Source organism: Carcharodon carcharias, chromosome 23 (genome assembly GCF_017639515.1).
Source record: "Carcharodon carcharias isolate sCarCar2 chromosome 23, sCarCar2.pri, whole genome shotgun sequence".
NCBI lineage: Eukaryota > Metazoa > Chordata > Chondrichthyes > Lamniformes > Lamnidae > Carcharodon > Carcharodon carcharias.
Genome location: NC_054489.1, coordinates 43,000,458 through 43,028,238, shown reverse-complemented (window position 1 = coordinate 43,028,238; position 27,781 = coordinate 43,000,458). Strand labels below are relative to the sequence as shown.

Below are 27,781 nucleotides of genomic sequence, written 5' to 3'. Positions count from 1 at the left end.
CAGGAAACACCCAGGAGGACAGTGAAAACACTTTTAGGATGTCCTCAAAGCATTTCTGAAGAAATCAAATATACCCGCAGCTCATGGGAGACCTGGCTCATGACCGACCAAAACAGAGAAAGTTCATTCAGGAAGGCATTGGACGCAGAGAGACTTCATCGGGAAAGTGTAGAGGTGAAGTCAAGGTATTGGAGGGAGTACACAAACTTTCCATCCCAAATGACCCATCTACTCAACCCTTCAAGCACCACCTGCCCCGCATGCGACAGAGTCTGCAGATTACATATCGGACTTATCAGCCATCTCAGAACCCATCGAATCAAAGTGGAAGTAAGTCATCCTTGATCCTAAACACTGCCTAAGAGGGAGGAGAATAGATTTCTTCAAGTGCGGGAGTCCAGATCAAGGGAAGATAAAATTAGAGCTAGGTGGAGGTGATAATCAGGAAGCAACTTTTGCAGCAGAAATCTGGAGCTCCCCCAACCCCACCCTCATAAAAAACCTCAAGTGGGAGTCAGTTAAACATTTCAAATCTAATATTGATGTATTTTTGTTAGGCAAGGCTATTAAATGTTATAGAACCAAGGAGGGTGGTTTGGAGATAAGATAAAAATCAGCCATGATCTAATTAAAAGGCCAAGCAGGCTCTAGGGAACGAATGGCCTCCTCCTGTACAACTGCAAAGCTGTAAATACATATTTAAAGCACCTGGGCTTTTGCAGACAGCTTGACATGGGACAGCTCAAACAACTCAGCTAATCCAAAAAATAGTGCCTGTGTCGAGCAATGAAAACTAAGCACAGAAAATCTACTGTATTCTCAGCTGGTAAATGAGAGAAAACAGCGCTGTCAACATGGGGTGGAACATGATGCTCAGTTTGGTCAAAGACACATGATACAGCATTGTTAATTCAATCTAATAGTCAACATGAACAATGGGTGTGGCAATCTTTCAGAAGAATTGCATTGGATTTATTTAACCAAGCAACATTGGCCAGTAACAGGTCAGAAAATTGTTTATTGCATTGCAAGGAGGCAGAAAACTACAGTCCTCAGTTTGAAACAACAAACTCTCAAGCAGACACTACAAGAGAAGCAGTTTCTCCTCCCACTGTCCAATAGTGAAGGTGCAGAGCTCTTTGTAAATGAATACCCTAAGATGTTGACCCTTCTTTATTTAAAACGCAAAGTAAGTCAAATTCCTTCCCAACAAGAGTCCAGCTGCAGGTCAAACCTTTCCTGATCATTACTGTTCAGGGCCCACAATATTCTAAACCAGAGTAACTGCACTCAAAATGGGAATCTGATAATAAAGCTTTGCAATCACCATTTCTGCTAACTTTTTAACAATGCCACAATTGCAAGATGGAGTCCATTCACAAAGTATTCTGTAGCAGAAGCTACTATAGGCTTAAAGATTTAACAGCAGTATACAGCCAAGCTATTTCAGGGTCTTCACTGCTTCCAATACAAGTACTCGGTTTCTATTTTTAGGCACACAGTCTGAAGAATTTCTCTAAGCAGTCTGTGTCAATGGATGGGGGATTAGTCCCACATTACACCGCGCTTACATTTATCTTTGGGTTATTTCCAGTGAACTAGAAAGACAATCCATCACTTCCACATGGTTACAAAGAGTAACCAAAACATAAGGTGGGGCAGGGCACACACACACACACACATACACATCATTTTGGTAGTGGTAGGGAGCAAGCAGGAATAGTACTCTGTGCTTCTACAAAGATGAACACTGAGTAGTTCCCAAGGGGAAAAAAGAACATACTGATTTTATTACTGCATTTCACCTAGAAGCTAAAATGGTGCCGTCTCCTAGCTTGCTGTCAGCTCAGCAGCTACTGGACAAACCTAGACAACACCTCCAATAAATGATGAAAATGAGTGGGTAGGAGCTGCATTAAAAATGCACCCAAATAGCTTTTGCGCCCATACAGATAACAGGATTCTGATATGTTGGGTAAAAGGGTTGGAGGCTCGGGGTGGGGGGTTGGAAATCTGATCTTGTATCTTACATCAGGTCATTGACCAATAGTCACAGAATTAAACTCTTGTACTATTTTCATGCCCCTTGTAATCTTTTACACTATTTTTAAATTTGTCTTTTCCTCCAATTTGAAATCTCTACCTGAAAATGCTTAGGCCCCTTCGAATCTGCCAGAGTTTCTGTTGATGCTGAAGTTAACTGCTCACACTTCAGACCAGCACAAATTTTCATCTCCCACTATCAGGGCTGTTTTTAGGCAATTTATTCCTAACAAATAGCAACTAATGACAATATATAGCTTTAAAGTTTAATTTATAATTTGTATTTGGGTGTTCAGAAAAGTGAAACATGGTTTTAGTTTCATCTAGAAGATTTTGTGAGCTGGGAAGTCTAGGGCCCTGTTTGTATACATGCATTTTTAATGAGGTTTTACAACTCTTGAAGTGAAGAGATGGGTTACCAAGGGGTTAGTTAAAATAAGCAGAAAAAAACTATGCTGTTGCCTAGCGACAGGGGACTGGGGTCCAGAGACACATGCAGGCAGGGAAACACAGAAAGGCTGTCAGTTGGTGTGTGTACACCAGAGAGTGCAGGCAGAAGATCTAATCTCTCCAATAAGAAATCCTGCAAGCTGCTGAAGAACTGAGTTTAGGGAAATCATATGTTTGCTGTGAAGTAATAGTGAGTTTAGTTTGCAGTTTTTGGGTGTCTCAGGCAGAGGTCCCAGCTGAAGAAAATTATCTAGTGAATGCTCAGCAGTCCACTAATAGAGAAGTGTGTGAAACTGAGCTAACCCAAGCAAGAAACCTTGGTGTTGAGACAGTGGCAAATCTTCAGTGGGGTTTTGTGTCTGCAAGGGTGGCTGGGATAAAAGGAATAGTGTGAGCTTGAATCATTTTTTGATATCTGTATTGAAATCTTATCAACCTTTCTGTCTAATGTAATATTGTTAATTTTCTTCTTGTCTAATGAACGTTTTATTCTGTGTGTTAATAGTATACTGGAAGAATCTTGTGAATGTTCAGTAACTGACCTCTACAGTTTCTTAGAAAACAAAGTTAGGATCTGCTAAGCCAGTTTTCACTCTGATATGACTTGTCCAGTGTTAACATAGCTGGAATCGCACCACAGTTTAATGGTGTAAAATGCCAGTTAGTCAAAACACAAGTTAACAGAATTGCTGATTTTGGTGCAGCAGTAGCGACATAACAATATGTTTTAATATACAAATTAGAAGCAGTAGTAGGCCACTCGGCCCCTCAAGCCTGCCCCGCCAATCAATAATATCATGGCTGACCTGATTGTAATCTCAACCCCACATTCCTGCCATCGCCTAATAACCATTCATCCCCTTGATCATCAATAATTTATCTATCTCTGCCTTAAAAGTATTCAAAGTCTCTTCCTCCATTGCCCTTTGAGGAGTTGAGCTCCACAAAGACTCACAACCCACATAGAAAAAAAATTCTCCTCATCACTATAGTAAATGAGCGACCCCTTATTTTTAAACCATGACCCCCTAGTTCTAGATTCTCCCACAAGAGGAAACATTCTCTCCATATCCACCCTATCAATGCCTCTCAGGATCTTAAAGGTTTCAATCACGTTGCCTCTTGCTCTTCTAAACTCCAGTGGATACAAGACTAACCTATCCAACCTTTCCTCATAAGACAACCTGCCCATTCCTGGTGCAAGTCTAGTAAACTTTCTCTAAACTGCTTCTAATACATTTACATCTTTCCTTAAATAAGGAGAGCAATACTGTAAATAGTGCTCCAGATGTGGTTTCAGCAGGGCCCTTTATAATTGAAGCATAGCCTTCCTACTTTTGAAATCAATTCCTCTCACAATAAATGATAACATTCTACTTCCAAATTACTTGCTGTACCTGCATCAGTGCTGGGGCCTCAAATTCTTACAATTTATATAAATGATTTTGAGGAAGGGACTGAAGGCATGGTTGCTAAAATTGCTGATGACACAAAGACTAGCCTTTTGTGATTCATGCACTAGGACACCCAGATCCCCCTGAATCTCAGAGCTCTTCAATCTGTCACCATTTAAACAATATGCTTCTTTTTTATTCTTCCTGTCAAAATGGACAATTACACATTTGCCCACATAATACTCCATTTGCCAGATCTTTACTCACTCACTTAACCTATGTCACTTTGTAGTCTCCTTACATCCTCTTCACCACTTACTTTCTACCTATCTTTTTGTGTCATCAGCAATTTTAGCAACCATTCCTTCAGTCCCTTACTTAAAGTCAGTCATTTAGATAAATTGTAAAAATTTGAGGCCCCAGCACTAATCCCTGGGGCATATCACTCATTACATTCCAGCAGCCAGAAAAATACATATTTATGGCTACCCTCTATTTCCTGTTAGCTATCCAATCTTCTATCTATGCCAATGTTACTCCCTACACCATGAATTTTTATTTTCCACAATAACCTTTGATGTGGCATCCTATCAAATGCTTTCTGGAAATCCAAGTACAGTACTTCCACCAGTTCGCTTTTAGCGACAGCACATGTGACACCTTCAAAGAACTCCAATAAATTGGTTAAACATGATTTCCCTTTCACAAAACTACACTGACTCTCCTGATGTAATTTTAGGTCTCGAGGTGGCCCAGGTGCACGGTGGTCTTCCTGCTGAACGTTCCCCTGTTTGGACAGAATTCCACATTGGCCCCAAGCCCCGAACCCTCCCTCGGGTGCTGGTGCCCGGCAATATGAGCCGCCTCGGGGACATGCCCTCTGTGCCATTTGGCACGGCGCGGAGGAGCTTTCTGTACGGATTGCTGCTGCACACCTTTCATTTTCTCGCCCTTGTCCGCCGCCCGGACACGCCCTGGCGTGCCTTGTTGCCGTCCGGCGGCGGAGGCCCCCGATGGGAGGCCCTCTACGGAGATGTCCCTTTCTATCGGGGACCTGGGTTGGAGGGTGTTGCATGCAGCAGTCCCTTATAATTGTAGGATGCATAGGTTCACGGATTCCCAGGACACATGCCCTTTTTGTGGTCTTGTGGAATCCGTGGACATGCGTATATAGGGTGTGGTAGATTGCACTCCCTTTTTTAGTTATTTAAAGAACCTCTTATTAATGTTTTGTTTGCACTTCAGCCCCACGCTCCTGATCTATGGACACCCGGTGCGGAAAGGGGTCGGGAAGGAGGAGGAGTCCCGCCCGATTGTTTGACCCTCTTCCGTGGCTACGTTCGCAGCCGGATGTCTCTGGAGAGGGAGCACGTGGTGTCTGCTGGCACTCTCGAGGCCTTCCGTGCTCGGTGGGCACCGCGGGGACTGGGGTGCTTTATTGACCCCTTTAATCACATTTTGGTTTAAAGTTGTAAGTTTCCTTTAAATTTTGTCTTTAGTTTTACGGCTGACCTGAATTAGTGGCTGTGCTTGATTTCTCCTTTGTTTTGTTAATTTAGTTTAATTGTTTTAACTCCAAAAAAGAGTTACACTGACTCTGCCTGATTGCCTTGATTTTTTCTAAGGGCCCTGCTACAACATCTTTAATAGTAGCTTCTAACATTTTCCCTATGACCGACGTTAAGCTAACTGGCCTGGTAGTTTCCTGCTTTCGGTCTTCCCACCGACCTTTTTAAATAAAGGAGTTACACCTTTGCTATTTTCCAATCTAATGGAACCTTCCCTGAATCTAGGGGTTTTGGAAAATTAAAAGCAACGCATCAACTATCTCACTAGCCAGTTCTTTCAAGACCCTAGGATGAAGCCAGCAACTGAGAGGGTGGCGAGAGGAGCCGGGAGTGCAGAGGGAGGAGCCGGGAGGGCGGCGGGAGGAGCCGGGAGGGCGGCGGGAGGGCGGCGGGAGGGCGGCGGGAGGGCGGCGGGAGGGCGGCGGGAGGGCGGCGGGAGGGCGGCGGGGGGAGCCGGGAGGGCGGCGGGGGGAGCCGGGAGGGCGGCGGGGGGAGCCGGGAGGGCGGCGGGGGGAGCCGGGAGGGCGGCGGGGGGAGCCGGGAGGGCGGCGGGGGGAGCCGGGAGGGCGGCGGGGGGAGCCGGGAGGGCGGCGGGGGGAGCCGGGAGGGCGGCGGGGGGAGCCGGGAGGGCGGCGGGGGGAGCCGGGAGGGCGGCGGGGGGAGCCGGGAGGGCGGCGGGAGGAGCCGGGAGGGCGGCGGGAGGAGCCGGGAGGGCGGCGGGAGGAGCCGGGAGGGCGGCGGGAGGAGCCGGGAGGGCGGCGGGAGGAGCCGGGAGGGCGGCGGGAGGAGCCGGGAGGGCGGCGGGAGGAGCCGGGAGGGCGGCGGGAGGAGCCGGGAGGGCGGCGGGAGGAGCCGGGAGGGCGGCGGGAGGAGCCGGGAGGGCGGCGGGAGGAGCCGGGAGGGCGGCGGGAGGAGCCGGGAGGGCGGCGGGAGGAGCCGGGAGGGCGGCGGGAGGAGCCGGGAGGGCGGCGGGAGGAGCCGGGAGGGCGGCGGGAGGAGCCGGGAGGGCGGCGGGAGGAGCCGGGAGGGCGGCGGGAGGAGCCGGGAGGGCGGCGGGAGGAGCCGGGAGGGCGGCGGGAGGAGCCGGGAGGGCGGCGGGAGGAGCCGGGAGGGCGGCGGGAGGAGCCGGGAGGGCGGCGGGAGGAGCCGGGAGGGCGGCGGGAGGAGCCGGGAGGGCGGCGGGAGGAGCCGGGAGGGCGGCGGGAGGAGCCGGGAGGGCGGCGGGAGGAGCCGGGAGGGCGGCGGGAGGAGCCGGGAGGGCGGCGGGAGGAGCCGGGAGGGCGGCGGGAGGAGCCGGGAGGGCGGCGGGAGGAGCCGGGAGGGCGGCGGGAGGAGCCGGGAGGGCGGCGGGAGGAGCCGGGAGGGCGGCGGGAGGAGCCGGGAGGGCGGCGGGAGGAGCCGGGAGGGCGGCGGGAGGAGCCGGGAGGGCGGCGGGAGGAGCCGGGAGGGCGGCGGGAGGAGCCGGGAGGGCGGCGGGAGGAGCCGGGAGGGCGGCGGGAGGAGCCGGGAGGGCGGCGGGAGGAGCCGGGAGGGCGGCGGGAGGAGCCGGGAGGGCGGCGGGAGGAGCCGGGAGGGCGGCGGGAGGAGCCGGGAGGGCGGCGGGAGGAGCCGGGAGGGCGGCGGGAGGGCAGCGAGAGGAGCCGGGAGTGCAGAGGGAGGGCGGCGAGAGGAGGTACTAGCAGGCTTAGCGGCCTTAAAAGTGGATAAATCTGCAGGCCCGGATGAGGAGTATCCCAGGCTGTTGAGGGAGGCAAGGGAAGAGATATCGGGAGCCCTGGAAGTAATTTTCAAATTCTCTCTGGCCAAAGGTGAGGTGCCAGAGGACTGGAGGACGGCTAACGTTGCCCCATTATTAAAAAAAGGAAGGGATACACCAGGAAGTTACAGGCCAGTCAGTCCAACCTCGGTGGTGGGGAAGTTACTAGAAAGAATTCAGAGGGACAGAATATATCTGCACTTGGACAGACACGGATCAATCAGGGATAGTCAGTATGGATTTGTTAAGGGAAGTTCATGTTTGACAAAATTTGATCGAATCTTTTGAGGAGGTAACCAGGAGTATTGATGAGGGCAATGGATTTGATGTGGTCTACATGGACTTTAGCAAGGCTTTTGATAAGGTCCCTCATGGCAGACTGGTCAAGAAAGTGAGAGCCCATGGGATCTGAGGCAAAGTAGCAATTTGGATCCAAAATTGGCTGAGAGGCAGGAAGCAGAGGGTGATGGTAGAGGGATGTTTCTGTGACTGGAAGCCTGTTTCCGGTGGAGTTCCGCAGGGCTCAGTGCTGGGGCCCTTGCTGTTTGTGGTGGACATAAATGATTTGGACTTAAGTGTAGGGGAAAAGGACAAGAAGTTCGCTGATGACATGAAAATTGTTAGGGTGGTAAATAGTGAAGAGGATAGCCATAAACTGCAGGAGGATATCAATGGACTGGTCAGGAGGGCAGAGCAGTGGCAAATGGAATTCAACCCGGAAAAGTGTGAGGTCATGCACTTTGGGAGGGCTAACAAGGCAAGGGATTACACTATGAATGGTCAGACCCTGGAAAGCACTGAAGATCAGAGGGCCCTTGGTGTGCATATCCACAGATCCCTGAAGGTAACAGGGCAGATAGTTAAGGTGGTTGAGAAGGCATATGGGATACTTGCCTTTATTAGCCAAGGCACAGAATACAAGAGCAGGGAGGTCATGCTGGAATTGTATAAAACGCTGGTTAGGCCACAACTGGAGTGCAGTTCTGGTCACCACATTATAGGAAGGATTTAATTGCACTGGAGGGGGTGCAGAGGAGATTTACCAGGATGTAGCCTGGGCTGGAGGACCTGAGCTATGAGGAAAGATTAGATGGGCTGGGGTTGTTTTCCTCGGAGCAGCAGTTGAGAGGGGACCTGATCGAGTGGATAAGATTGAGGGGCATAGATAGGATGGATAGAAAGGCACTTTTTTCATTAGTACAGGGGTCAATAATCCAGGGGCACAGGTTTAAAGTAAGAGGTATAAGGCTAAGAGGGGAGTTGAGGAGAAATGTTTTCACCCAGAGGGTGGTGGGAGTCTGAAACTCACTATCTGAAAGAATGGTTGAGTCAGAAACTCTCATTACATTTAAGAAGTATTTAGGTATTCACTTGCGTTGCCATAGCCTCCAGGGCTATGGGCCAAGCGCCGGAAAATGGGATTTGTATAGTCGGATCTTTGTTGGCTGGCGCAGACATGATGGGCCAAATGGCTTCCTACTATGCTGTAAATGTCTACGAGTCTAAGTCCATCAAGACCCAGGGATTTGTCAGCCTGCAGCTCCAACAATTTGCTTAATACCACATCTCTAGTGATTGTAATTTTCCTGAGCTCCTTCCATTTCCAGATTTAGTTATTTCTGGGATATTATTTGCACTCTCTATATAGTGAAAACCGATGCAAAATGCCTGTTCGATTACCCAGACTCACTTTCTATAGGACCAAAACAAAAACAGAATTACCTGCAAAAACTCAGCAGGTCTGGCAGCATCGGTGGAAAAGAAAAGAGTTGACATTTCAAGTCCTCATGACCCTTCAGCAGAACTGGGTGAATCCAAGGAGAGGGGTGAAATATAAGCTGGTTTAAGGTGGGGTGGGGTGGGGAGGTGGGGGGAGAGAAGTGGAGGGGGGTGGTGTGGTTGTAGGGACAAGCAAACAGTGATAGGAGCAGATAATCAAAAGATGTCACAGACAAAAGAACACAGAGGTGTTGAAGTTGGTGATATTATCTAAACAAATGTGCTAATTAAGAATGGATGGTAGGGCACTCAAGGTATAGCTCTAGTGGGGGTGGGGGGGCATAAAAGATTTAAAAATAATAGAAATAGGTGGGAAAAGAAAAATCTATATAAATTATTGGAAAAAACAAAAGGGGGAAGAAACAGAAAGGGGGTGGGGATGGAGGAGGGAGTTCAAGACCTAAGTTGTTGAATTCAATATTCAGTCCGGAAGGCTGTAAAGTGCCTAGTCGGAAGATGAGGTGCTGTTCCTCCAGTTTGCGTTGGGCTTCACTGGAACAATGCAGCAAGTGAAGGATAGACATGTGGGCAAGAGAGCAGGGCGGAGTGTTAAAATGGCAAGCGACAGGGAGGTTTGGGTCATTCTTGCGGACAGACCGCAGGTGTTCTGCAAAGCGGTCACCCAGTTTACGTTTGGTCTCTCCAATGTAGAGGAGACCACATTGGGAGCAACGAATGCAGTAGACTAAGTCTACCCAACATTGGAGAGACCAAATGTAAACTGGGCGACCGCTTTGCAGAACACCTGCGGTCTGTCCGCAAGAATGACCCAAACCTCCCTGTCGCTTGCCATTTTAACACTCCACCCTGCTCTCTTGCCCACATGTCTATCCTTCGCTTGCTGCATTGTTCCAGTGAAGCCCAACGCAAACTGGAGGAACAGCACCTCATCTTCCGACTAGGCACTTTACAGCCTTCCGGACTGAATATTGAATTCAACAACTTTAGGTCTTGAACTCCCTCCTCCATCCCCACCCCCTTTCTGTTTCTTCCCCCTTCCTTTTGTTTTTTCCAATAATTTATATAGATTTTTCTTTTCCCACCTATTTCCATTATTTTTAAATATTTTATGCCCCCCCACCCCCACTAGAGCTACACCTTGAGTGCCCTACCATCCATTCTTAATTAGCACATTCGTTTAGATAATATCACCAACTTCAACACCTCTGTGTCCTTTTGTCTATGACATCTTTTGATTATCTGTTCCTAACACTATTTGCTTGTCCCTACAACTTCACCACCCCCCTCCACTTCTCTCTACACCCCCCCCCCCCCCGCCCAACTTAAACCAGCTTATATTTCACCCCTCTCCTTGGATTCACCCAGTTCTGCTGAAGGGTCATGAGGACTCGAAACGTCAACTCTTTTCTTCTCCACCGATGCTGCCAGACCTGCTGAGTTTTTGCAGGTAATTCTGTTTTTGTTTTGGATTTCCAGCATCCACAGTTTTTTTGTTTTTATTTCTATAGGACCAACGCTCACTTTTAAACTCTTATCTAATTAACTATAGAAACTCTTACTATCTGTCTTGATATTTCTAGCTATTTTTCTCTCATAATCTAATTTTTCCCTCCTTAATAATCTTTTTATCATTCTTTGCTGTTTTTTATATTCCTGTCCAATCTTCTGACCTGCCACTCATCTTTGCACAGTTATATGCTTTTGCTTTTAAGTTCGATACTGTCTTTAACTTTCTTAGTTAACCAAAGATGATGGGTCCTCCCCTTGAAAGTTTTCTTTCTCATTGGACTGTACCTATTCCGCCTTTCTGAAATTTCCCTTTAAGTGTCTGCCACTGCATCTCCATTGACCTATCCCTTAATCTCATTTGCCAGTCCACTTTAGCTAGCTCTGCTTTCATGCCCTCATAATTGCCCTTATTTAAGTTTAAAATACTCTTCATGAACCCACTCTTCTCTCCCTCAAACTAAATGTAAAATTCAATCATATCATCATCACTTAGGGGTGCCTTCACACTGAGGTTATCAATTAATCCTATCTCATTGCTCAATACCAGGTCTAGCTCTCTGGTTGGCTCCAGAGCATGCTGTCCTAAGAAACTATCCCAAAAACATTCTCTGAACTCATCTACATTACCTTTGCGCATCTGATTTTTCCAGTCTATATGTAGAATAAAATTTCCCATGATTATTGCTGTACCTTTTCTGACAAGCTCTCATTATCTCTTCTTTTACACTCTTTCCTACCGTGTAGTTACAATTAGAGGGCCTGTACACTACCCACACAAGTGACTTCTTGCCTTTATCATGTCTCATCTCAACCCAAACTGCTTCCACACGCTGGGTTTCCTGAACTTGGGTCAACCCTCTCCAGCCAATACCATCATTAAATAACAAAGCCACCCGTCCATCTTTTCCTAACGGTCCTTCCTAAATGTCAGGTACCCTTAAACATTGAGGTCCCAATCTATGTCATTCTGTAGCCATGTTGTATGCTGTATATGCAGGAAATCTGAAGTAAAAAGATAAAATGCTGGATTTAGTCACATGGTCAAGCAGCATTTGCAGAGAGAAAAACAGAGCTAATGTTTCAGGTCAACGGCCTGGATTTTGCAGTAGTAATGGCAGCAAAACTATCATCGATCACTGTCATTGCTTCTCCAAAACTGATAGCAACATTGGGAGTGAGCACATGCGCAGTTAACGACATAAATGCAGAAGTTGCTATCAGTGATTTGGCATTTCTCCATGAGGTGCATTGCTGAAGGCCTCACAGATCAATTAAAAATCGGAGCTGATGAGAACTGGCCCTGATAGGCTATCAATCTTGCAGTCAACCCCCTTGAAAAAGTTATACCTTGTTGAATGAAATATAACTGGGTTTTTAAACAGCATCTTAAATTCATAATTACTTATGAAAAACCTCCCTAGCCCTGGAAAACTATACTGGTTAAAAAACACATAGCTATTTTTAAAGTTTTAAAATATTTCAACTTCTAACATAATGCCTTGTGTGTGTCTCTCAATCTTTACTCCACCCTCTCTGAAATTATATCAAAAAGTGAAGGGTAAACAGTGCATTTCACTTCCTGGTTTGCTGTCTGAAACAAAATTTCAACATGATTGGCTGCTTAATGACATCACTGTTGCAGGATGCCTGGAGATCCCCTTGTTTTGACATCAGATTCAAGCTAATGCTGGCAAAGGGGAATCCTTCCCACACAGAGATCACCAAGTCTTCCCAGGCAGTTTCTCTCAAGGTCAACAGGGAACATCATCATTTCACTGCCAAACGCAAAATCTGAGCCAATTACTTCAAACATAATCAACCTGAAATGTTGCACTCTATTTCTCTCGCCACAGAGGCTGTCTGACCTGCAGAGTATTTCCAGCATTTTCTGCTTTAAGCAGGAATACAACAATCTGTCTCAGTGTTAAAAGCCAGGAGAGGAGAGGGGAGATGGGAAAAGTGAGGTTCAGACTCCTGATTACTATCTATTGACTCCTGTTTGAAAGGTGCCAATATAGATCTAGAGTATGGAAATGATCAAACTTACTTGTGGTGCCCTACACAGTTGAACAATTTGCCCAAACTCACTGCCTAAGCTTACACAAGAAGAATGACCAGATGGCTGCTATACCAGATGGGTGCTGGTACCCAACCTAACAAAAGTCAACACCTTCAAAAGAGGAGAAAGTTGGATTGAAATATTGAATATGCTGCAGCTTGGTTCCATTGATATCATGACTTCAGAATTAGATGGTTGTGGGTTAATTCCACACTCCATAGGGTTTGAGCAGATAATCATGGCTAACGCTCTAGTGCAATACTGAGTGTATCACCCTAAGCGCCCCTTCAGGTGAGACATGAACTGAATCTTCACCTCCCACTCTACTGATTCAGTTGAATATTAATAGGATCCCAACAAGGGCAACTTGCACTTCAGTGTCTTTAATTAGAAAGATGCCCCTCTGTGGAGTGTTTTGGCCAAGTGAGAAAATAGCTGAGCTGAAGAAACAGCAATTACGATTAGTCACCAAAAGCTGATTAGAGTATTGAGGGTTTTAAAAAGGAAGAGAAGGAGGTGGAGTAGTTTAACATGGAAATTTCAGAGACAGGGACCGAACAGCTTCAGGCACAGCTACCAATGGTAGGTTGAAGAGTGAAGAGCATGCAGGAATACGTTCAAGATAATCTGAAAGTGTTATGTGCTTAAAAGGTTTCGATGGCAGGTGTGAGGTGAGCAATGTTAGAAGTGGAAATAGGCTTTGTAATGGAGAGAATACAGGGTCAGCAACTCAGCATCAAACAGACAGTCAAGGGGCTATTTGAAGAACAATGTGCTGTCCCAGCGATTTGGCCAACAGTTGTCTTTCAACCAACATCACAGAAAACAGAAGACTTTGGTCATTAGTCTCATTGCCATTTGTCAGATCTCACTGTGCCCACATGATAAATGAGTGCACAGGTTGTGAAGACATTTGATAGACATAAGGCACTACATCAATACAAGTTGATATAATGAGGATCAGAATAAATTAAATACTGGGCACGGATGGATTTAATTTTACTGATTGAAGAGCAATTTACATTTCTCCACAATTAGTTTCGAAAAGTTTAGAAGTATTGTAGAAGTCTGGTGAAATTAAGTTTCAATTCAGAAAAAGCTTTGAAATAACAAATTAAACATTTCAATCATTGACAGTGACAACCAGCTAGCTAGACTTAATGGGAGATTGATTGGTATCATGAATGGGGTGGGGGAGGTGAGTGGTGGAGAGAAACAGTCTGTCCTTCACCTGGACCTTTCTACATGGCAGCACAACCGAAAGCAGGAACTGCAGGTCAGACCAGTGGTGCTGTGTATCACCAGATGGGAGTTCAAGCAGAACACTGTGTGGGACCCCAAAAGGAGTGAGAATCAGAACACAGAAGAGGGCCATTTGGCTCATCATGTCTGTGTTGGCTTTGTATAAGAACTACGAGTTAGTCCACTCCCCTGCTCTTTCCCCTTAAACTTGCAAATTTTTCCTCTTTAAGTACAGATCCAATTCCCTATTAAAGGTTACTACTGAATCTGTTGCCACCACCCTTTCAGGCAATTCATTCCAGTTACATCAGTTGTATAGAGAACATGACAGTACAACTTGGACACAAGCCAGCACTGCTGCTCAGATTTCAGTAGTGTAATAATGGACATGTGAAACTTACAGATCTTTCCACTTGAAATGTCAAAGATGTCTGGCAATATAACGTAGAGATCTTGCCCCTCTGAACTTAAAGCTGCTTTCACATCATAAATGACACATACTTATGCAACTAGTTCCCATAGACCTCAGTTCTGTGCAGCCAGCTGCAAACCAAACGTTATAATGCAAAGTTAAAACTAGTTTGCAAGTCTTCCTGGCTACCAGCTCTGCAGTTTTACAATCAGCTTGTAGCCTGCTGCATAAGTGCTGCATCTCCAAGAACCAGTGGCAGGAGTGCATCTACACACAGGCAGGTTGGTGCTCCTACTGGCTGCATAAACAAGGTGAGCGAGCGAGAGAGCGAGGGTCAACGGAATCACAGACCCAAGAGAATGTGGAGCTAAGAATGTGCAGCAGGTTAACACAATCAGTTTTAGTGAAGATAACATAAAGAGCCAGTTCTGAGCATGGAACAGCGAGCGCACGAGGCAATCAGCCCATTGAATGAGGATCTCAGCAAGTATCTTTAAACCGTGTCTGGAGCTGTACATCAGCATAAAATATAACTGATGGCAGTAATTTGAAATTATAACTCGAGAACATTACACTAGCACATTGTCTTGTCACAGAAGTATCTTGCAACATTGAAGTTTCCTCCAATAACTTTTCCCCACCTGTAACTTACTACTTTATAGGTTCTTCGGGGCACTTGACACCACCAGTGAATTGCCATTTCTGATTCCATCCTTCATGCTTTAAAGTTGTTACAGAGTAAGATGACCACCAGAAAAATCAGTCATCACTGTCAATAAAATAGTCAGTTTGGCATACCAACATGCCTGGAACTTCTACAAAACAGATCTTGTCCTCATAGCGCATTTGACTCAAAGAAGGGAAGAGACGAGCTTAAGGTGTCAAGATGAAAGATAGACTTGGGAATTTCATACCCAAAGGAATACCAGTTAAGGCCATCCCATGGCACACTTGCAAATGAACAGTTGGTTCAAAACCTGAAAATGGGCATTCTCCACCAACTCTTGCAGCTGCAGATCATGTGCACAAATAGTGGAGGCAAGAACCAGAAAAGGGAAAAAAAGTTACATAGATCTTTACATGAACTGAATTGTCTACTTACTAGGTCACAGCCCTTTCAAAAATTACAGCCCAGTGGAGCAATTAAATGGAGTCGGTCTCCAAATTAAGGGATTAAGCAACCACCCTTTAAACACAGTGATTACTACGATGGTTCAAAATTAACAGGATGGCTGAGTTTAAGAATTAAATGTCATGTTTGGCACTAGATACGATGCTGTCTACCTGTTGTAATCAGCAGCTAAGGTTTTTCTAAATTACAGATTTTTAGAAAGAAATACAAGAAATCTTTTCATGTGAATTTTGATGACTCAGCTGAGTCATGCAAATAAAAGACAAGATCAGTAAAGATGTACAAAAAAAAGCAAATGCTTTGTCCAACGACAACTTAGAACCATTAGCTTCAACATCCCAAACCAGCAAACATCTCTCAAAACAACTGATGCTTCTCCTTCGCTTCAAAATAATCACTTCAGTTTTGAAGTTGTTGAATTAAGATTAATGTGTGATGTTCAAAACATTTCTACAGATTTCCACTGCTTGCTATTTCAATGAAAGAGTTAACATTCACCTCAAAATAGTTGAGAGAAGTTGCATGGATACAGTCTCCACCACTTATGCTGCTCACTGGCAGTGGCCTACATTGGGAAAATGAAGCTGACCATTTATCATTTATAAAGGTAACGCTTATAACATTAATCACACCAACAGAGGGTCAGACTTGTACTACACAGTAAACTAAACAACACACCTGGATCAAGTCTGAAAAACAGTCATCCCAGAAAAGATTTTGATTAAAACTCTACCACTTGAGCCCTTTATGAATTAATGCCCTGGTGTCCACAGACACTTCCTTTGAGGAGAACCATGATCAGATCATGAAAAATGACATGTATCAATACAGTGTCTTTCATGACCTCAGGACATCCTAAAGCATTTCACAGCCAATCAATTTTTTTTTGAAGTGTAGTCACTGCTGTAATGTCAAGAATATGGTTTCCTAATTGCATTCAGCAAGCTCCAACAAACAACAACGAGGTAATAAGATCACCATTGTGAGAGATAAATATTAGTCAAGACACTAGGAGAACTCCCGGCTTTTCTACTAAAATGTAATGGAATCTTTTATGTCCACCCATGAGCACATCCTGTAGCACTGTTTTCAAGAATGAGCATGATATTAGCCATGGCTTAATGGTAGCATTCTCACCTTAGAGTCAAAACGTCATGGATTCAAGTCCCTTTCTAGGAACTTGTGCATAAGCCGAGACGGATGTTCCAATGCACTAGAGGGAACTCTGCAATGCCATAGATGCCATCATTAGGATTCAATGATAAACCAAGGTCCTGTCTGCCCTCTCAGGAGGCCGTAAGAAATTCCATGGCACTATTTTGAAGAGCAGGGAAGCTCCCCCTGGTGTCTTGGCCAACATTACTAAAACAAATCTGGTTATTAACACATTGCTGTTGGTGGGAGCTTGCTACACAGAGATTGGCTGCCATGTTTCCTACTTTACAACAGTGACTACATTTCAAAAAGTACTTAATTGGCCATAAAATGTTTTGGGACATTCCAAGGCCATGGAAAGTGCTATTTAAATGAACGTTCTTCCTTCCTCTGGCAAACTCAGTCAAGTGGTGACCATTGCTCAACACGTGCGGAACAGATAGTACTGGTCAGAAAACTGGAAGCTCCAGACTACCTTACTCTAGGTGGTATCTTTAATGGCCACCATACAAGCAAACAGATTCTGTTTCGCAAGTCATAAGGAGGGCAGAGCCTCAGTGCTGCCAGCCTAGTTTATGCACTGACACCCAAGAGTGTGGTTTTATCAGGATCAGTAGTAAATGGCCCAGATAATGAATCCAATTTATGTAATGCAAAAGATGATTGTAAAGTTTTTTTAAATTATTCATTTACAGGATGTGGGCATCGCTGGTTAAGCCAGCCATCCCTAATTGTCCTTGAGAAGCTGCCTTCTTGAACCACTGCAGTCTACGTGGTGTAGGTACACCCACAGAGCTGTTAGGGAGTTCCAGGATTTTGACCCAGCAACAGTGAAGGAACGCGATATATTTCCAAGTCAGGATGGTGAGTAGCTTGGAGGGGAACTTCCAGGTGGTGGTATTCCAATGTATCTGCTGCTCTTGTCCTTATAGATGGTAATGGCTGTGGGTTTGGAAGTGCTGCCTAAGGAACATTGATGAGTTTCAGCAGCGCATCTCGTGGATGGTACACACTGCTGCCACTGTTCATTAGCAGTGGAGGGAGTGAATGTTTGTGGATGGGGTGCCAATCAAGTGGGCTGCTTTGTCCTGGATGGTGTCAAGCTTCGAGTAATGTTGGAGCTGGACTCCTCCAGACAAGTGGGGAGTATTCCATCACACTCCTGACTTGCGCCTTGTAGATGGTGGACAGGCTTTTGGGTGTCAGGAGGTGAGTCACTTGCTGCAGGATTCCTAGCCTCTGACCTGTTCTTGTAGCCACAGTATTTATATGGCTAGTCCAGTTCAGTTTCTAGCCAATGATAACTCCCAGGATATTGAGAGTGGGGGATTCAACAATGGTAATGCCATTGAATGTCAAGGGGCAATAGTTAGATTCTCTCTTGTTGGAGATGGTCATTGCCTGGCACTTATGTGGCACAAGTTTTACTTGCCACTCATCAGCCCAAGCCTGGATCTTGTCCAAGTCTTGCTGTGTTTAAAATGAATGCTTTAGTATTTGAGGAGTCACGAATGGTTGCTGAACATTGTGCAATCATTAGCGAACATCCCCACTTCTGACCTTATGATGGAAGGAAGGTCATTGACAAAGCAGCTAAAGATGGTTGGGCCTAGGACACTACCCTGAGGAATCCCTGCAGTAATGTTGTGGAACTCAGATGATTGATCTCCAACAACCCAACCATCATCCTTTGTGTTGGTATGATTCCAACCAGCAGAAAGTTTTCCCCCAATTCCCATTGATTCAGTTTTGCTAGGGCTCCTTGATGCCACACTTAATCAAATGCTGCCTTGATGTCAAGGTCAGTCTGACCACACCTCGAGAGTTCAGCTCTTTTGTCCATGTTTATACCAAGGCTGGAATGAGGTCAGAAACACAGAGTGACCCTGGTGGAACCCAAACCTAGCATCAGTGAGGTTATTGCAAAGCAATTAACTGATGTCACTTTCCCTCACAGAACTTCTACCTGTGGGCCCACCCTGGGGGGGGGTGGTTGGGGAAAAGATGGAAACAAATGGAAACCAGGTCTTTCATCAGACATAACATTACACATACAGAAATCATAACAGATGCAAAATGGTGTTACATTTGAGGACCTGAATTACAGTATTAACACAATTGGCAGAAAATTGAACTTTCTGAAACTGTGTCTCAATGTTTGGCATGAAGAAAATGTATTGCATTACAGATTGAACATAACACACGGGTACTGCATGCTGAGTGGAACAGAATTTCTTTCTATCCTAACATTTGGACTCAATTATATTTTAAACACTTGATACACATTATATTTGTTCTACAATTAGGCTTTTCCTTCTGGGTTTCTCACCACACCCCAAAACAGCCCACTCCAAGATTGCTGAAGCTGGACTCTTTATTTCATTTCCATGTCCTTCTTTCACTGTCCTCAGACATAAATATCATGTGCAGGTTGAACACCTAGAACTACCTTCTTCAAACCAGCTGTGTCAGGGCACTGAAATTCAAGAGCATATTCCTGCACCTGACCACCTCTGCTGCATAAAGCTAGAACATATCCCCAATCATTATTAATTAAAGCATAATTAGGGAAAAGTAAAAATTTTGCATTTTTGGAGCAGATTAGACATGGCAACATTCTGTTAAAGCTTGGAATCATCAATCAAGGAGGGGAAAACGTTGTAAACCAACAACTTGGATATATATAGCAAATTTGGTGGAGTGTAATGTCAAGGCGCTTAACAGAGAAATATTAGGGAAAAAATCAGACCGTTACAGAAAAAAAAGCAGCAAACTTTCTTCACAGATTGAAGAGCAAACACACAGGGGGTGAATCAGCCTATTCTGCATCTCTCATCCTTTCAGTCCACATTCAGTTTATTCTGGGCTACAGCAATAGACTATCCAGCCAATGAAGCCAACCACACTCAGTTTCATACTCTTCACAACTGGCCAGGTAGTCCTTCCTAAAAGAAAACGGAGACCTCTGCCCACACGCACTTCCATCCTTGACACAGTGATTTACAGTATGCTCACTGCCCTCACCCACAAAGTCTGCAAAGCCCCCAGGTTAGACCAAGCATCTTCAACAATTGGAGGGGAAATGGAAACATTAAAACAACTCCCCAGATAATGTTGAAATGTGCACACAAAGCTTCAAAATAAAGTTTAGCATTTTAAAAAGAATGCAACGATATTCATTAAGAATGGCAAAGTCTTTCTTTGGACAGAACTCTACTTAAAAATTAAGATGGGTGGGCTCATGCAGCTCTAATTCTAAAGCCCATTCTAAGATTAAGTTTGAAAAGCTATAATTAAGAAATTCAGCGAGTAGATAAACAGCGACAACACAAATTTCAGTGTAATGGTAGCACCAGGGATTTTTACATCATGGGGAATAGAATAAAGACACTTGCCCAGTGTAAATGTCACACCTGGGACTAGAGGAATAGGGGAGGGAAAAATAGGATTGCTTGCACAGTGCAAGTTTTTACTGGGGTGTGGGTGGGAGTTAGGGTTCAAAAAGAGCAGAATGCAATGACTTTCATTTTTAAAAAAAAAAATCACAGTTGGGATTTTTACCCCTAAGAGAACAACACAAGTTCACTCGCACGAGTGCACAAGTTGCACCCCCAGATCCTTAATTATCCACATTAGTGGAATTACTGTCAGCTACATTGGACACAGCTGGGACAAGGAGTGATGGTACCTTAGCACAAAGTTTCAGACAAAATACAACAGCAAGGAGGAAGTATTGGATATGTTAACTTAAGTTAGTAAATATACTTAACTCAAGATGCTAAGTGTTTGCTACCTGATACCTGGTCACTAGCATCTTCAAGCAGAAGCAATAAATCAATTAAAAACTTTAGTTGTAGACACAATTTTCCAAAGTTATAAGTACCTTTTACAGATTTGTTGAAACAAAGCTATTTCCAAGCAACACAGATAATAAATATTGCACATCAGTTTGGAAACAAAGGCCTGGAACTGCTAATCAACTCGCAGGTATTAAACACAAGTGCTAGGGTGCAAACACAGACTTCCAATGACCTATGGGATGCACGCTTCTCCTCACTCAGTTTACAGTGAATACCCCCTTTGACACACACACACACACACATATATATCAGAATTCTGCGTGCTCACTGACTAGTAGCCAGTTCTGTATATACTCTCTCTATAGAATGCTGACATACAAATTTTAAATGAAATGCAGGCTTTGGAAGTGACATGCAAAGCATTCAGAACCAAAACAGAAGAGACCAGAATTATGAACCATAAGCAGGCTCATTTTATGAGGCAGGCCCTTCAGCCTCATTCCCCCAAAGCATTTTATTTAAAAGGGCTGCAGATCTGTTTATGTGAATGTGCCGCACAATCATATCCATTTGTTAGGTGTCAAGAGTCATTTATCATACTCAAATTTTGGGGGTTTCTTAAAGCTTGTTATTTTCCTCCGGGTTTGCTCGAGTTGCAAAGGAAAGATTGTCATCAGATTGTTAGTGTTAATAGGTCAATGCAAGTCACGTATGTATACAAAATCAAAATCAAAGCATCCTCTCTATAAATTCATGTGATGGCGGAGGCAGCAAGGGGAAAAGAAAGAACCAAATACAAATCTGATTCAGTTCTGGCTACCCAGGCTGAATGCAACTTCAAGCCTATGAAGAAGAAAGTCAGAAGTTTCGAAAGATGAAGGATGATTTTAAAATGGGGGCCGCATCATGCCTGAAAGTCCTTCAATATTTAACCCCACAGCATAAAATGAAGCCATTTGGTCCACCATGAAAGAGCTGTCCAGCAAATCCTGTTTCTCCAATCATTTCACCACAAAATGTTTCTTTATTAAATATTTATGCACTTTTCTTTTAAATAGCCATTTGTGGATCCTGTTTCGACCAGTTTCTGAGGAGGCATTCATAACCCTCTTATGTTAAAAAAAACTCCGAATCCACTCTATCTGCTCTTTAATGAAGTTAAATTTATCACATCTAGTTTCCAATTGGTCAAAGAGTAGAAAGTGTCTTTTTATTTACCTCCATTAAAACCCTTCAATTTGGAACATTTCCATCAGATCTCTTTTCTGTGATAAGCACCCCAGGGAAGTTTGACTGCAGCTGTACAGGGCCTTGTTGTGACCACATCTGGAATACTGTATACAGTTTTGGTCTCCTTATTTGAAAAAAATATATAATTGTGTTAGCAGTTTTCAGAGAAGGTTCACTCGACTCATTCCTGGGATGAGGGGCTTATCTAATGAATAAAGGTTGAATAGATTGGGCCTATACCTAGTGGAGTTTAGAAGAATGAGAGGTGATCTTATTGAAACATAAAAGATCCTGAGGGGACTGGATAGAGGGGGGATGTTTCGTCTTGTGGGGGAAACTTGAACTAGGGGACACAGTTTAAGAATAAGAGGTCTCCCTTTTAAGACAAAGATAAGGAGAAATGTTTTCTCTCAGTCGTTAGAAAGTAGAATTCTCTTCCCTAGAGAGAAGTGGAGGTTGGGTCATTGAATTTAATCAAGCCTGAGTTAGACAGGTTTTTGGTAGATAAGGGAGTCTAAGGTTATGGGGAAGTGGGCTGGAGTGCAGACTGTGAAATTGAGACCACAACCAGGTCAGCCATGATCTTATCGAATGGCGGAGCAAGCTCGAAGGGCCAAATGGACTACTCCTATAATGAAAGCCTCTTAATCCTGGTATCATCTTAGTAAATCTCCAGTGTATTGTTTCCATAGGTGTGCCATCATTCCTAATGCAAGGTGCACAATACTAAATGCCATATTATAACTACTAAGATAAAAGCAACACACTACAGATGCTGGAAATCTAAAATGAAAACCGAAAATGCTGAAAAAACTCAGCAGGTCTGGCAGCATCTGTGAAGCGAGAAACAGAGTTTATGTTTTGAGTCCGTATGACTCTACTTCAGACCAAATAAGGTGACCATCCACAGTAATTTGCTTTTAACATATTGTAACTATTGTCTCACTTATGACGTGTAAATATTTAGCTATCCCTTTGCTTTTGTACTTGATGTCACCATTTATCTAAAATAATATTGCTTACTTTTTATATCAACTTGTCGTCCCACTTGTAAAGTATCCCTGAACTCTCAACTCTCTCAGTTTCTCTGCTCCTTTTAAAGTTTTGCCATTTAATGTTGATGTCATTTTCATTCTTCATCAGCTCACATTTCTCCAAATTTCATTGGGTATCTAGCTGCTCAATCTGCTCATCTATTTATCCTCTTAAAAAGTGCTTTAGACTCCTCTTCAGTTACCCAAGCTCTTTTTGTGCCATCACCAAATTGATATTGTCCCATTATACCCAAATCCAGATCATTCACATATTTGAGATGGGCAATCCTCTTAACAGTGACCCTTGGTGCCAATCCCTCTGGTCTGAAATGAATTCATTAGCCACTAGTCTCTGCATTGTCCTTTACTTTACTCTTAGCAATGTTGTCTTTAATATTCCTTAGTTTCATCACAAACCCTTCTATGCAGCACATGATCAAACAGCTTTTGTAAATCCATTTGAAAACATCCTTTGCATTTCTTTTATTCCACTCATTTCTCTAATAACACAATTGTTAGATGCAGCTAGTTTTATATGAATGAGCGGACTGTACTTAAATTAACTTTCTTTTTAAGAAAGTGTTAATTTTCTCCTGCATTATGATGTCTAGGGATTTAAGTACACTAGTCTATAATTACCTGGCCTTTACCTTTCTTTCCTCTTGAACAGATTGGCAATTCTCTAGTACAACTTAAAAAAATCCAAGAAGATTTGAAAAATTGTGATCAGAAGTTTCAACCTTTATATATTCCGAAGGTCAGTGAGCAGCTGGAGTCCGATCAAACTCTTAGGTTCTCAAAATAAAAATGCTACAAAACAGAACAGATTTCAATCAATCACCTAGTCTTATTTTTTTGCCTGGATCTCAAAATTGTGGCTGCTCTTACACCTTACCCAAAGATGGCGTCACTTTTCAATATACCTCGACTGTTCTCCTTCCAGATTGAGAAAAGGTCCTTCAGCCCAAACTTATGCCATCCAGAATTTATGCATGATTATTCAGTCACGGACGTCATTCACACACTACCTGCTGATCGCCTACTTTAGGAACACCAAGTTCCTTCCCCTATCTCTTCAGCCTTGATGATGCTCTGAACAGTGGGCCTTGGCCCTTAGTCTTCGGTGTCAGCAAATTCCAATCTTCAGAGGATTTTTGTAAAAATAACATTTGCAATTTGATGGAGCAGCAGCACTAACCCAATTTTTAAAAACACATTTGACCTAAATATACAACAGGAACACGGAAATTACCTGCTCAATGACATAGCTGGACATTTTTTAAAAGTCATTTTTGCAGGAAAGAAGAAAAACAATTAATACATATTCTGCACTCATTTAATTGATGCCCTAGATTAGAGTGCTGCTGGAACTTCCTGCCAGATCACATGACTTTTTTTGGTGCAGAAATGTAAAGTTTTGACAATGTCTATTCCAATATCTACTACATCATCTCTTACCCAAAGTCTTCTAACAGCAGGATCATGTGGCACACACCGCTATTAATACTGGTGGCTTTACTGCAAATGGAACATAACAACTCGCCCATCCCAGCAGAGATGTGATATTTGCACAGCCACCAGGACATAAATGAGCCTGGAAATATAAACTAAAGAAATTCTGAATTCATCTTATGGCTCATTGGTCACTTCCATGTAGACAAATACAGTTTTGGATCAATTTGGAATTGACAGCTTACATTGTGGAAACACTGCCATATCTCCCCAGGTCAATATTCAAGATTTTATGGGCCACTACCAATCCTCTGTTACAGCAGCTCCTTAATCAAAATCCCTGACAGCAAACAAGCATAACTAGAAAAATTCTAGTCAGTCTGTCCGCAAGCATGACCCAGACCTCCCTGTCGCTTACCATTTCAACACTCCACCCTGTTCTCATGCCCACATGTCCGCCCTTGGCCTGCTGCAATGTTCCAGTGAAGCTCAACGCACACTGGAGGAACAGCACCTCATCTTCCGACTAGGCACTTTACAGCCTTCCGGACTGAATATTGAGTTCAACAACTTTAGATCATGAACTCTCTCCTCCATCCCCACCCCCTTTCTGATCCCCCTTTTTCCAATAATTTATATATATTTTTCTTTTCCCACCTTTTTCCATTTTTAAAATGTATTTCCATCCATTGTTTTTTCTCTACCTTTTAGCCTATTTCGATCCCTTCCCACCACTCCACCCCAACTAGGGCTATCTGTCCCTTGCTCGTCCTGCTTTCTACCCTTAATGTCACCATTAGCACATTTCTTAGATAATATCACCAGCGTTAACACCTCTTTGGCAATCTCCACCTATCACTGGCCCTCTATCCAGCTCTACCTGTCCCACTCCCCCCTTAAACCAGCTTATATTTCACCTCTTTTCTATTTTTCCTTAGTTCTGTTGAAGAGTCATGCAGACTCAAAACGTTAACTGTACTCCTCTCCACAGATGCTGTCAGACCTGCTGAGTTTTTCCAGGTATTTTTGTTTTTGTTTTAGAAAAATTCAGCACTCTCTGCCCTTCCTAAGTTACATAAAACTGACCTCAATGTAACTTGCATCTCCACTGTAATATCCTCACCAATGGAGCTAAAAAGTTGCACTATAGGTTAGGTCAGCCCATGCATAACCTGATGGGCAAAATTGCTGCATAATGTAATGATTTCAGAATATGGTATATTGACAAATTATGAATAAGAACTATAGAATTAACTATAAAACAAGAGCTTCCAAAATCAAAATTCACTTCTCTAGTGCAATGCCACCCCAATCAAGCTAACCATGTCTCATCAAATGACTAATGCACCCTTTGCAATGGGCTGACCACACCAATGGAGGTTATAACTACCAAACTTATTTTTCTCCTTCAACAAGTTGTATCCTAAGGAACACCTTTGTTCTTCACTTATGGTCTAGTTTACCACAGCCAAAAAAGAAATAGGACCACAAGACCATTTAATTGACTTTTGTACCTTTTTGGCACTCTGACTGGTCAACTGGCTTCTATGAAGGTTAATTTAATTCCTCTGTTACAATGTAGACAAACAAGGCAAGAATGAGCATTTAGGAGCTGACAAAATAATCATGCCAAAACATTAAAGGAAAAGATTTCTTCAATTCTCTACTTACAAATGGAAAAAGTCTGGCACATCACAAGCAATCTGAAGTTAAATCTGATCAAATCTGTCTTTGGTGGTGGATAAATTATTGGACTCAATCCTGAGAGACAGGATAAACTGTCACTTAGAAAGGCAGAGCTTTATCAAGGATAGTCAGCATTGTTTTGTTAGGGGAAGATCAGGTCTTGCTAACTTAATTGAATGTTTTGAGGAAGTAACAAGGAAGATTTCTGAGGGTAGTGCAGTGGGTGTTATCTACATGGATTTTAGTAAGACATGCCCACATGACAGGTCAGAAAATCGAGATCCCATGGGGTATAGGGGAAGATGGTGAGTGGGATCCAGCGACAGGAAACAAAGCGCAATGGTCGATGGTGTTTTTATGAATGGAAAGAAGTTTCCAGTGGCATTCCTTGGGGCTTGTGTTCGGGCACCTAACCTCAAAACTGTAAACTGGTCGTGTACATTCTCAACTTCAGTGCCCTTAAAGTCTCACACATGATCTTTTCTGCTGATAGGATGAAATGTGCAGCATGGTCTTGAGTCTCAATTTCCACACAATGTTTGTTAAAACAAGAGCTAGGGCTACTCCCATGTTACATTCAGCCCTCATCTAGAATCGAAAGTCAAATTTTCCAGTAAACGAATACAAAAATGTCATTCTACCCTCGAGGGTTTTCTTCCCCAATCATTCAGTCATGGAAGCCCAATAACCCAGCAATTATGCACCTTCAATAAATACAGGTCCACAATCGCTACCCACAAAGGATATTGTAGGAAAGCTGTACTCTGAGCCATCTGACAGGTGAGGTGCAAGTTTTGTTTCAGAAAATTTATGAACCTCACAAATTTACAATATTCACATCAAAAAGCACACCAATTTTCAGAGACAATTAAACAAGCTTCCACCTTCAAATAGAAATTTGTCCACTCTTTACATTCAGCAATTCAAAATGTAAAGATTTCGCAGAAATAAATTTACAATACACTCCAATTCAAGTAATGTTGTCTTTTAGATTCAATCTTCTTCACCCTTACAATACTAAAAGACATTCAGAGTATACACACAGATAATTTCAAATAAAAAGGACCAGTTAAACTTCAAGGTAAATAAAATACTTGTATAAAGAAAATTGATGTAAAATGTCTGAAGTGATGAGACTGAAATACAGCACTTCGGTATTCATCATTTAATTGTCTGGTACAAGTGCTGTACACAGTCCGCCTGTGCTGTACTTTAAAAAGAATGGGAAATGCTCAATGCAAGCTTCCACATTCAAATTCTGGGCAAAAGTACAACATGAAAAATGATTTTCAGACTTTTATATGGGCCTGCAGGTCCTGTACTTACAGACTTTTACATGCTGTGAAAGAAAATTAATCTGTGCAACTAGGTAGGGTGGGCAACAAAGAAGGAGCAAGAGAGGAAAAGGTGGGGTTAAGGGAAGGGGGATAAGGTAAGGGAGGATGCCTACCCACCCACAGAGGAGGAGAGATGTGCTGAAGAGTTTTAAGAAGGTTTGGGGAGATGGCCTTTCCCTGTGCTCAATGCTGCCATTGAGAGTAACCCAAGGCTTTTACCTTCAGGCTCCCCCCAAATCATTTAACTCACTATTTTGCAAGGGTTCTGCCACTGGGACCTCGTGCGCAGCCGCAGTGTCCCCCAGCTGCCGGTCGCGCATGCGCTCGGCTGTGACCGGCCGGCCATCTGGCTCTGGGCAGGCGCATTCCAGGGGAAACCACGGCCGTTCAACGGCAGCGCATGCGCAGGGGCCTGGATCGCGGACACTATTTAGCAGCAGAAACACCGGGGAGGAAGGGGGGGGGGGGGGCAATTAACCAGCACCGAGTCCCACGGGGGAGCCCGAAATAAAACACTCACCCACCCCAAATGCCCGGCGGCTGCTCATAAACCACCCGCCTCCCCCCTCCCTCCGCCCGCCCGTTTCCCCCCCCCCAGGGCCAGGCCTTAGGCCTCGGGCTGGGAGTTTACCTCAGGAACCGGAGACAGGCGGCCAGTCTCAGCCAGAAAGGGCCTCGCGGCCACCTGCTGCTGCCGCCGCCACCGCCACCACCACCACCACCACCACCGTGCGGGAGGTCGGGGCCTGAGGCCCTGTCCTCACCTACCCCTCCCTCCCTCA

The 27,781-nt window shown here is 44.2% G+C and overlaps 2 protein-coding genes across 6 annotated transcripts in view; one reads left to right on the top strand and one right to left on the bottom strand.

Annotated features, from left to right (window-relative positions):
* tlk2 (tousled-like kinase 2) overlaps positions 1-27,781 on the bottom strand; it is a 153,131-nt gene that overhangs the window by 125,244 nt on the left and 106 nt on the right. The gene's annotated exons all lie outside the window — the stretch shown is intronic.
* LOC121268972 (loricrin-like) lies at positions 84-27,433 on the top strand. Its single transcript, XM_041173275.1, has 4 exons — positions 84-330; positions 4,627-4,643; positions 5,766-7,074; positions 27,261-27,433. The coding sequence occupies exons 1-4, from the start codon at positions 84-86 to the stop codon at positions 27,431-27,433; spliced, it is 1,746 nt and encodes a 581-aa protein (XP_041029209.1).